Below are 12,303 nucleotides of genomic sequence, written 5' to 3'. Positions count from 1 at the left end.
AATATTCGTAGTGTGAGAACTCTCTGTGTATCTGTGATACATGTTTTGGGAACTTTGAATAATTGATATTCCTGAAATGTACAAATGAGGAAACCTCAAATATGAGTGTGATAACTAAATTTGAAACTATCTTAGGAAATATTTTCCCTTCTTAATAAAAATAACAAATCCTTGAAAACGGTATGGAGATTCCTCAAAGAATTAAAAATAGAGATGCCCTATGATCCAGCCATCCCACTACTGGGAATCTATCCAACAAACCTGAAATCAACAATCCAAAGAGGCTTATGCACCCCTATGTTCCTTGCAGCATTATTCACCATAGCCAAGAAGTGGAAGCAACCTAAGTGTCCCTTCACTGACGATTGGATCAGGAAAATGTGGTATATATATACAATGGAATACTACTCAGCCATAAAAAAAGACAAAATCGTCCCATTTGCAACAACATGGATGGGCCTGGAGTGTATTATGTTAAGTGAAATAAGCCAGAAAGAGCAAGACAAACACTGTATGATCTCACTCATATGTGGAATATAAACCAACACATGGACAGAGAAAACTGGACTGTGGTTACCAGGGGCAGTGGGGGTGGGGGGTGGGCACAAGGGGTGAAGGGAGTCATATATATGGTGATGGACAAACAAAAATGTACAACCCAAAAATTTCACAATGTTAGAAACCATTAAAACATCAATAAAAAAAAAATATAACAAATCCTTGGATCAGGTTTTCAAAGTTCGGAGATGCTTGATAAGTAAGTAGGAAGAGAATTTTAGATATGCAGAGTGATTAAATCATATTTATCTAGTTTGAGAAAGTAAAAAGAGGGAAAAGATATAGAACACAGTAGAGAATTTTACAAATGTACACTGGAATAAACAATAGCAGTTCCTAAAATTTGTGTGTTATTGTAGATTGTTCATTATGCTTTCCGAAACACGACCTCATTGGATCTGTTTAAGAACCCTATGAAGTAGAGTTTGTGCAGAGAGGGAAATTGTATTGTAGAGTGGTTAGGTGATTTGTCCAAAGTCCAAACAGCTCATGAGTAATGAACCAGGAACTCTAATCTGTGTTTTCTGACTCTTCAGCCAATACTTAACTTTTCAGTAGCAAGTAAATAATTGTCGTACATTAACTACCACATCATATCTGAAGGCATCTGTGAATAGCTAGTTCACATTGAAGACTTCCTTCTTGAACTGCCAGCACATTTATTGCCTATACCATTCATTTGCCATAAAATTTTACTTTTAAAAAAATGTGGGTTTTTTTCTATTTACAGAAGCAACACACGTTCTGAGTAGAAAATTTAAAAATGTACATTGACTTCATGAGTATTATGTGATCATAGATTGCACCACTGTATAGATAACGTTTCTGAGACTTTTGTGCTCTTTGGAGATGTATGCTTTTAAAAATATTTCAAATGAGATCACTAAAAACATTTTCATTGTTTTAGTTTTTATTTTAACAAAATAGTTTGAAAATTTTTTCCCATGTTGGTAAACATCGTTATAATGCCGTTTCAACAGCTTCATAGTATTCCGTTTTCTGGACAACACCTTAAGGACTTGGGGATGCTTTCTACGTTTTATTAGAAGCAACAATGAAGAACATCTTTGCTAACTATCTCTTTGTAAAAATCCATATTTTTTTCTTAGAGTAAATGCCTGGCAATAAAATTGCTAGGTTAAATGGTATACAAAATTTCTCAATCTTTGGCCAAATAGCCCAACAGAAAGGTTGTGCCTATTTGAAGTCCCATTTTGCAGCATATGAATACCATTTTTTACACATTTGCCAATCTCTGATCTTGTCTTTTCAAAAATCTTTGCCAATATGATCATCAAAAATAGTATATTGTAGCTTTGCGTAGTTTAACAATAAGATAGTAAATAAATTGAAGGAGGGAACTAAGATTTGCTCTTTCATTTGCATCCTGCACGGTGCCTACCGTTTATTGTTGAACATGAATAGACGCTCAACAAATAGATTGTTACCCAGACAGCACGTGTAATGCATAAAACGCTGATCATGTTCCTCTTTGATCTTTGTTTTATCAAATACTTCACGTGCTGCCATTCATTCTTCTGTGAAATGAAATAATCAGCTTTTCAGTGGTCCATTGTAATGACAAGTACAAGTCGGAGAGCATTTTAAGTTCTTAGAAGTAGCATTGTAGTTTTTGAGCTGGCAAGAACTTTAAAGATCATCTAATCTGATCCATCATTTTACAGTAAGCATATTTAATGTAAAGATATGACAAATCCTGGTGTGTTTTACCAATTGAAATGGAAAGCTCAATGTCTAATATTTTTGCACAAATGTATAGTTTTGTCCATAGTTTATATGAGTCACTCATGTCCTCAGAAATTTAAACCTCTTGACTTTTTAATCCTTTGTAATATAGTGAAACTAAAATTGTCGATCATTTTAAGAAAACAAAATTTTAGCCATGGCAATGGATTCTGGGTTTGAAGATAAACCAAATGCATTTGCCATGAAATCCAACTCTGCTTTATCTAAATAATAATTTCTTATAGGCTCATTATTCTCTGTAGCTTAGTCAACCGTATTTCTTTTCATTTTGTTTTAGGTAGCAGTTTTACAACATCGTCAGGATTATATGCAGGAAATAATTCACTCACAAATTCCTCTGGATTTAACAGTTCACAGCAGGTAATTTAGAAAGCCAGTTTAACTTCTGAAATTTTTTTAAGCGCAACAGATGATTTTCTTATATAAAGAAAGATCTGTTTATATTATACTGTAAGTGAGAGCCTTCCTAAGCCTTTTAATAGTTTTTTTTTTCCCCTTTTAAAAACCTCTTGAGCAGTCTTGTATGCTGAATTGTTTGGTTTTCAGATTGGTTTAATTTTACCTAGAAATGCATCGTGGAATAGAAGAAATATGAAGGGTGTATCTAGTCTTACATAAAATTTGTTTGCAAGTCTGAACACTTCAGTGTGTGCTTCTCTGCTCCTTGGTGAATTCAGCGAAGATACAGAAACACAAACCTATTTGCAGTTATACTCTGAAATGTAAGAAATATGCAGGCATATTCTGACAGGTTGTTCTTGTGTGGTTTCATTTGGTAGGACTACCCATCTTATCCCAGTTTTGGCCAGGGGCAGTACGCACAGTATTATAACAGCTCACCGTATCCAGCGCATTATATGACGAGCAGCAACACCAGCCCCACGACGCCGTCCACAAATGCCACCTACCAGCTTCAGGAACCTCCATCAGGTATCACCAGCCAAGCAGTTACAGATCCCGCAGCAGGTAATTTTACTAATAGAAGTAAAATGTGCATTTTATTAGTCCTGCAGGCTATATTTCTGGTGGTTTAAATAAATTTTTCTACAGTCATATATTCATGCAGTGGTTGCATACTTTTGGCAAGTTTTGGCAAGCCTAAATATAAGTCAAGCCGCATGTTTCTGGCCTTACCTTTATTTTTATTTGCTTAGAAATTTTAGTACAAACTATGTAACTTCAAAAGCACATGAAATAGTGATTTTATTTAGTTGTAAATATACTCAGTTTTCAAGATATATATATATATGTAGCTTTGTAGATTCATAGTTTTAAATATTTAGCTATAATTCTTAACTATAATTATAAATAATTTGCTGACGTATTGAATAGAAAATAAATGACATTACCTTTAATTTAATGTTTTTCATCATTAAATATTTAATGTTTTTCAAAAAATCAAATAGCACGAAGGGTTGATCATGGAAAACAGTGATTCCCCTGTCCACCCTTTTGCATCATGGCCTACTGTGAATTTCATAACAATGTATCTGTGCGTGGGCAATTTTCTTACTTCTGCACAACCCTTGATGGGCCCTTTCAAATGAAAATCTCCACCTCTGGAAGTTCTCCTACTAAGTTTTTGATGCTTCTTCCCTTCCATTAGTTCTTTCTGGAACTCTTAATATAGTATGCATAATTTCCTGAATTGATCTTTGCCTATGTTTCTTATATTTTCTCTTGTACTTATCACATCCTTGTCTTAACTTTTTTAAACGTAATCTCTCCTTTCTTAGATTGTGAGGTGAGCTGTTATCCTCAAAGAATCAGAGAGTTTTCTTCCTTTGCCTTTTATTCCTAGAGCCATTACCCACTCTACAAGTCAGGTTAAAATGGTGTTACGTTGAAAGACTCATTTCTATGATGTTGTGATCATAGAGTGTTAATTCTAGGTGGTTATCCTAAATCATGAAAAAAAAAAGTTTTATGTAACGGATACTAATTTAAATTTTGACTATAGGTTTATCTTGTAAATATTAGCAGATGACCTTCCCAAAAACTCCTTTAAATTTCTAATATTGTATCTTTTCTCTTAAATGCATGCAAATGCTGTTTTATTCTAGAGTAGGAAGTTACATCATTCCTAAGCTTGTATTCCAACTAACTGCAAATACTCAGGATTTCTGTGGCACTCCCAACTCTATAAACATTTTTATATTTGATCATCATATTCCATTTACCTTTATTTTAAAAAAAAGCTTGATGTAATATTCTTCACTCGCTTCACCTGTGTAAGTACAGTATTCATAGAGCCTAGTGTACCTGTCTCTTTTGCCTTTTAATTAGATTTCACATCTACATAATCACACTCAAAATAAACTTCGTTATAGAAGGCATTGAAGTTATTGTAGAAGTTATTGGTGAATTTTCCTCTATACTTCCATAACTTCCATAAACTTCATACAGGCAACATGAGGGGAGGGATAATGGCTTGTCCCAACTTTAGGAAGATCTCATGTTTTCACAGTAGCCATCTGGGTCATGTAAGCTTCTTGAGCACTAAAAGGAGTTTTGAAACGAGGATAGCTGTATGAATGAGAGGTAGAAAAACTTGTTAGGGTCTGTGGAATAATAGAATGAGAAAAGGAGACGGCAGAATAATTTTACTTAATTCATGATATTTTGGCAGTGAAGACTACAGTATAAAACAAACTGGAAGACTTAATTATATTTCTTAAATTAAGGTTGATTAGAGCTTCTTGAAAAAAGACCATTTAGTCATGTTATAAAAGTTTGTCCTAATCTTGACGTTGTTCTAAATGAATTTGATTTATAAAAGAGATGCCGTGTGAAGGGGGGATGTGAGTGGGCAAAAACCATGCTACATGGGAAAAAATGCGAAATTATAATTTTCAAAAGGTATATATGATTTTATTTTAAGATTGAATGATCTATTTTATGTTTTATTTGAATAAATGCTTTGTGTTTTAGTTATTTATTTCCATTTCAGTATCTCTATGGCTACAGAATAGGAATGAATTGAACTGGGGAGAAAATAATATTTTTCAGATTTCTTATATTCACCACTTCCCACTAAAATGAATGTGTATGGATAAGTCTTTTTTGTGTTGCATAGTTAGAAGTGGAAACTTCAGTGAGTTTCCACATTGAAAAAAAAACGTGGATTACTTTAAAACTTCAAGGAAGATTTAGTCTGGTTTTAGTGTTTATTTATTTTTTTTTTCCACATTTGCGGTGAGACTGTGGATTCAGCCTAAGTTTTTTGGCATTAACTTTCCTTTTTTACTAGTCATATATAAAATTATAGACTTGTCATTCTTGATGAAAAGGAAGTTTTGATGATAAGTGCATAAATTCATTAAACTAAAGAATTGGAAGGATGATTTATTACATATAAGCTAATTTTTTATTTTGAGATAGAAATAAAAAATAGTTAAAATAATGTGTATTTTTGTTGAAATAATTTCAGGTGCTTTTTTCTTTTAATAGTCTGTTGGGTTCAAAGTCACTGTTTTCTAATAGACTCTAGTCATTATCTGATCTTATGTATAACCAGGTTTCTGCCTTTCAATTTCACGGAATTATGCAGTACAGATGAATACACAGTCCATGGGTTTCTCCTCCCATACTTTATGATATCTGTTCTTGTCTTGTTCATAGAATTATTATGTCACACTGAACACATAAAGATAACTTTGTAAGGTTTTTTCAGGGCAGCATGTAAAGACTTATTCGTTTTTTTATTGTACATTTTTAAGGTTATATGAAGAATAGATATCTTTTAAGTTCATGATATTATGCAGTATTACTTGTAAACCTGTACCTCCTCTTGAATCTTAAGTTCAAAAATTATTTTAATGTGTTTATAACTAAATATTGAAAACTAGATTCTCCTTTGGATAGATGTGTAATACATTAAAAATAACGTAACTTGAATATGAAAGTTGAATCTCAAACTTTTAATTCATTTTAAAACCTAAAAACAGTGCCTTTGTATTCATTTTTATTTTTTATTGAGATATAATTGACATATAACATTATATTAGTTTTGGGTGTACAACATAATAATTTGATATCTGCATATATTGTGAAATGATCACCACAATAAGTCTAGTTAACATCCATGACTACACATCGTTACAAATTTTTTTCTTATAATGAGAATATTTAAGATCTACTCTTTTAGCAACTTTCAAATCTTTTGCATTCATTTTAAAAAATGAGTTTGTTAACCATATTTTAACTATCTTAATAAAATAAAATTATATCATCTGGAGCTATGTAAGAATCCATCTGCCTTGAGAAGTATAGTGAGGTTTATCTGGTACTTGAGTGACATTTTAATTCACTTATTGGATTCAAGAAGATCATGCCTATTCTTCAACTAGCAATGTCAACCTCCCCCACTCCCAGTTGAAGGACATCTTGGTTGCTTCCAATTTTGGCAATTATAAATAAAGCTACTGTAAGACATTTGTGTGCAGCTTTTTGTATGGACATAAGTTTTCAACTCATTTGAGAAAATACCTAGGAGTGTGATTGCTGGATTATATAAGAGTATGTTTAGTTTTATAAGAAACTCAAACTGTCTTCCAAAATGGCTATACCATTTTGTGTTCCCACCAGCAATGAATGTGAGTTCCTGCTCCACATCCTTGTCAGCATTTGGTGTTGTCAGTATTTCAGGTTTTGACTCTTCCAATAGGTGTGTAGTGGTATCTAGCTGTTTTAATTTGCATTTTCCTAACAAAATATGATGTCGAGTATCTTTTTATATGCTTATTTGCCATCTGTATATCTTCTTTGGTGAGTGTCTCTTCAGATCTTTTGCCTACTTTTTCATCAGGTTGTTTGTGTTCTTATTGTTGAGTTTTAAGAGTTCTTTGTATATTTTGGATACCAGTCCTTTATTAGATATGTGTTTTGCAAATACTTTCTCCTAGTCTGTCGCTTATCTTTTCATTCTCTTAACAATGTCTTTTTTAGAGCACAAGTTTTTAATTTGAATGAAGTCCAACTTATGAATTTTTTCTTTCATAGAACATGCTTTTGGTTTTGTGTCCAAAAACTCATTGCCAGACCATAGATCTTCACTTATGTTGTGATCCAGAAGTTTCATAGTTTTGCGTTTTACGTTTTAGGTCTCTGATCCATTTTGAGTTAATTTTTGTGAAAAGTGATTTTTTTGCGTGTGGATGCCCAGTTGTTGTAGCATCATTTGTTGAAAAGATTATCTTTGTTCCATTAAATTGCCTTTACTCCTTTGTCAAAGATCAGTTGACTGCATTTGTGTGGGTCTACTTCTGGGCTCTCTATTCTTTCCATCAATGTATTTGTCTGTGCTTTTGCCAGTACCACGGTGTTTTGATTACTATAGCTTTATAGTAAGTCTTTAAGTTGGGTAGTGTCAGTCCTCCAACTTTGTTTTTCTTCAGTATTGTTTTGGCTATTCTGAGTCTTTTGCCTTTCCATATAAACTTTTAAATCAGATTGTCAGTATCCACCATGTAACTTACTGGGATTTTGATTGGAAGTGCATTGATCAAGTTGGGAAGAATGACAATATTGAATCTTGACAATATTGAGTCTTCCTATCTGTGTACATAGAATATCTTTCCATTAATTTAGATTTTAATTTCTTTCATCAGTGTTGTAGTTTTCCTCATAAGATCTTGTACTTTTTTTTTTTTTTTTTTTGTGAGGAGATCAGCCCTGTGCTAACATCTGCCAATCCTCTTCTTTTTTTGCTGAGGAAGACTGGCCCTGAGGTAACATCCGTGCCCATCTTCCTCCACTTTATATGGGATGCTGCCACAGCATGGCTTGCCAAGCAGTGCATCGGTGCGTGCCCGGGATCCAAACCAGCGAACCGTGGGCCGCCGCAGCAGAGCGCGTGCACTTAACTGTTTGCGCCACTGGGCCGGCCCCTGTACATTTTTTTAGATTTGTATTGCTTTTTTATTTTTTGGTGCTAATGTAAATGGTGGTGTGTTTTTAATTTCATAATCCAATTGCTCATTGCCAGTATGTACAAAAACAATTGACTTTTGTGTAGTATCCTTATATCCTGCAACCTTGCTGTAATTACTTATTAGTTCAGGAGTTTTTCTGTTGATTCTTTGGTATTTTTTACATAGACAATCATGTCATCTGTGAACAAAGACAGTTTTATGTCTTCCTTCCCAATCTGAATACCTTTATTTCCTTTTCTTTTCTTCTTGCATTAGGGAGGGCTTCCAGTAGAGTGTTGAATATGAGTGGTGAGAGGAAGGCATCCTTGCATTGCTCCTGATCTTGGGGAGAAAATATCTAGTTTCTCACCATGAAATATGTTAGCTGTAGGTTCTTTGTAGATGTTTTTAATCAACTTGAGGAAGTTCCCCTCTATTCCTAGTTTGCTGAGTGTCTGTATCATGAATGGGTGATGGGTTGTGTCAGATGCTTTTTCTGCGTCTGCTGATATGATCATTTGATTTTTCTTCTTTAGCCTGTTGATATGATGGATTATATTAATTGATTTTCAAATGTTGAACCAGCTTTTTATATCTAGATAAATCCCACTTGGTCATGGCATATAATTCTTCTTACACATTGTTGGATTCAGTTTTGCTAATATTTTGTTAAAGATCTTTGCATCTATATTCATGAGACATATCGGTCTGTAGTTTTCGTTTTTGTAATATCTTTATCTGGTTTTGATATTAGGGTAATGCTGACTTCATAGACTAAGTTAGGAAATGTTTCCTCTGCTTCTGTTTTCTGGAACTGATTGTAGAGAATTAGTATTATTTGTTCCCTAAATATTTGGTAGAATTCCCTAGTGAACCCATCTAGGCCTGGTGCTTTCTGTTTTGGAAGGTTAATTAGTGATTCAATTTCTTTAATAGATACAGCCCTATTCAGATTATCTGTTTCTCTTTGTTGAGTTGTTGTAGATTGTCTTTCAAGGAATGGTTCATATCATCTAGGTTAAAAAATTTGTGGGCATAGAGTTGTTCATAGTATTCCTTTATTATCCCTTTAATGTCCGTGGAATTGCTAGTGATGGCACCTCTTTCATTTCTGATATTAATAATTTGTGTGTTCTCTCTTTTTGTCTTGGTTAGCCTAGCTAGAGGTTTATCATTTTTTTAATCTTTTCAAAGAGCCAACTTTGGGTTTCATTGATTTTTCTATGTTATTTTCCTGTTCTCAATTTCATTGACTTCTCTGATTTTTATTATTTCTTCTGCTTACTTTTGATTTATTTTGCTCTTCTTTTTCTAGTTTTCTAAAGCATGAAGCTTAGATTATTGATTTTAAATCTTTCTGATTTTCTAATATATGCAGTCAGTGCTATAAAGTTCCCTCTAAGGACTGCTTTTGTAAAATTTGATAGGTTGTTTTTCATTTTCATTTAGTTCAAAATATTTTTTTTATTATCATTGAAACCTTCCCTTTAAAAGAGGTATACATTTATAAACATTTTATTGGTGAAAAATTTTAGAAATTTGATGGTGTGCAGTATGTATCATTTGTTACAGTTATCCAGTTATTCACATCTTCCCAATTAAATGGCTTTCTATTGTTAGATAATATGTTTAGTTTTCAACAAAAGGATATTTCATGGTACATCCAAATACCACTATCTATAAAAGAAAGTTTTGGTCAGAGCCAACTCTTTTTTTTTTTCCGTATTCAAATATAAGACTGTAAGATAATATCAAAATTAAATCCGTGATTAATTTTTAAACAGTGGATTTCATTTTAAATTTCTTTTAAATTTTTAAAAGAAAAATGTCTTTTAAATTTTAAATTTCTTATTAAAAACAATTCTTCTTTACAATGTCAATGTTTTCTTCTATGTTTAAAAACATATAGAGGTACAAAAAAAAGAAAAAGACATTTTAGGAAGTTTTCCTTTTGTGCTAATATCAAAACTCACATATTATCGTATCTTAGCCACAGACATGTAAAGAATAATTTCCTTGTACTGAACCTTAAAACCTCAAGGCATATTATTACCAACATAAGTGAGTACAATTTTTTCAGAGGTGATAAAAATAATTTAACCACTTGAGAGTAATGGTCATGAAGGAATTTTTTAGTTGACTTTTCTCAAAAGAGTACTTAAAACCTTTCTTTTAAAAATATTTTTCTTTATCATATGACTCATGTATGTTGTAATCAAAATATGAACACTCGGGGCCGGCCCGGTGGCGCAAGCGGTTAAGTGCGCGCGCTCCGCCGCGGCGGCCCAGGGTTCGCTGGTTCGGATCCCGGGCGCGCACCGACGCACTGCTTGGTAAGCCATGCTGTGGCGGCGTCCCATATAAAGTGGAGGAAGATGGGCACCGATGTTAGCCCAGGGCCGTCTTCCTCAGCGAAAAAAGAGGAGGATTGGCGGATGTTAGCTCAGGGCTGATCTCCTCACAAAAAAAAAAAAAAAAAAAAAAAAAAAAAAAAAATATGAACACTCGTTTGTAATCTAATTACTGTGTTATATTTATTTTTATTTATTTATTTTCCAAGTTTTTTTTAATTAATTAATTTTTTTATTGCAGTAAGATTGGTTTGTAACATTGTATAAATTTCAGGCATACATCATTATACTTCTATTTCTGCATTGATTACATCATGTTCGCCACCCAAATACTAATTACAATCCATCACCACACACATGTGCCTAGTCATCCCTTTCGCCCTCCTCCCTCCCCTCCTCCCCTCTGGTAACCACCAATCCAATCTCTGTCTCTATGTGTTGGTTTGTTGTTGTTTTTATCTTCTACTTATGAGCGAGGTCACACGGTATTTGACCTTCTCCCTCTGACTTATTTCGGTTAGCATAATACCCTCAATGTCCATCCATGTTGTCACAAATGGCTGGATTTCATCATTTCTTATGGCTGAGTAGTATTCCATTGTGTATATATACCACATCTTCTTTATCCATTTGTCCCTTGATGGGCACTTAGGTTGCTTCCAAGTCTTGGCTGTTGTGAAGAATGCTGCAATGAATACAGGGGTGCACGTATTTTTACACATTGGTGTTTTCATGTTCTTTGGATAAATACCCAGAAGTGGAATAGCTGGATCACATGGTAGTTCTATCCTTAATTTTTTGAGGAATCTCCATACTGTTTTCCATAGTGGCTGCACCAGTTTGCAGTCCCACCAACAGGGTATGAGAGTTCCCTTCTCTCCACATCCTCTCCAACACTTGTTGTTTCCTGTCTTGTTAATTATAGCTATTCTGATGGGAGTGATATTTTTTTTGGTGAGGAAGATTGTCCCTGAGCTAACATCTGTGCCAATCCTCCTGTATTTTTTGTATGTGGGATGCCACCACAGCATGGCTTGATGTGCAGTGTGTAGGTCTGAGCCTGGGATCCGAACCTGGGAACCCCAGGCCGCCGAAGCGGCATGTGCAAACTTCACTGTGCCATCAGGCCAGCCCCAACTGTGCTGTATTTAAATAATTTGGCTTGAAAGCATATTTCTTGTCCAAAATCTCTTAGAACATCTCATAGTAATTGTGACAGCTATCATAACAATAATACATAGTAAGAATATAATTGTTGTGTTTAGAGCTTTACATTACATTCTTTGAAATCTTATACCCATGAGGTGGGTACTATTTGTCTCCATTTTACAGATGAGGAAAATAAGGCACATAGTTCTTAAATGCTCAATAAATGTTAAGTATTATTAAGTTAACCAAAAATTTTGAGGCCAAATTCTTATGAAAGGACAATTTACCTATAACGTTATACTTTTTAAATAATACAAAGCAATCAGAGAAAGAGAGAGAAACGAGTAAATGGTAAATACAACAGTTTAGGTCAATATGAAATAAAAGCGAATTATTTATTAGGGACGAGTTTTAGGGACGGATGCCATAGAAAAGTAAATTTTCAAAGGATTTGTTCATTTGAATTTCTTACAAAAAACTTGATGTTGAAATCTACCTTTTCATGCTCAGACTGCATGCGGACGATTTGCTGGTTAAGGTGATGTACAGGAATCTGGCCAATATTG

The 12,303-nt window shown here is 33.8% G+C and overlaps 1 protein-coding gene across 5 annotated transcripts in view; it reads left to right on the top strand.

The window, feature by feature from the left end:
• Positions 1 to 12,303, top strand: part of EYA1 (EYA transcriptional coactivator and phosphatase 1) — a 164,410-nt gene that overhangs the window by 59,327 nt on the left and 92,780 nt on the right. For all 5 annotated transcript variants that reach the window (XM_058528875.1, XM_058528874.1, XM_058528873.1 and 2 more), the window contains 2 exons: positions 2,603 to 2,685; positions 3,105 to 3,291. In XM_058528875.1, the coding sequence (XP_058384858.1) occupies positions 2,603 to 2,685; positions 3,105 to 3,291 (270 nt within the window). The remainder of the gene's footprint in view (positions 1 to 2,602; positions 2,686 to 3,104; positions 3,292 to 12,303) is intronic.

This window comes from Diceros bicornis, chromosome 33, assembly GCF_020826845.1.
Source record: "Diceros bicornis minor isolate mBicDic1 chromosome 33, mDicBic1.mat.cur, whole genome shotgun sequence".
NCBI classification, from domain to species: Eukaryota; Metazoa; Chordata; class Mammalia; order Perissodactyla; family Rhinocerotidae; genus Diceros; species Diceros bicornis.
The sequence above is the reverse complement of the archived record's forward strand: the minus strand, read 5'-3'. Positions and strand labels throughout refer to the sequence as shown.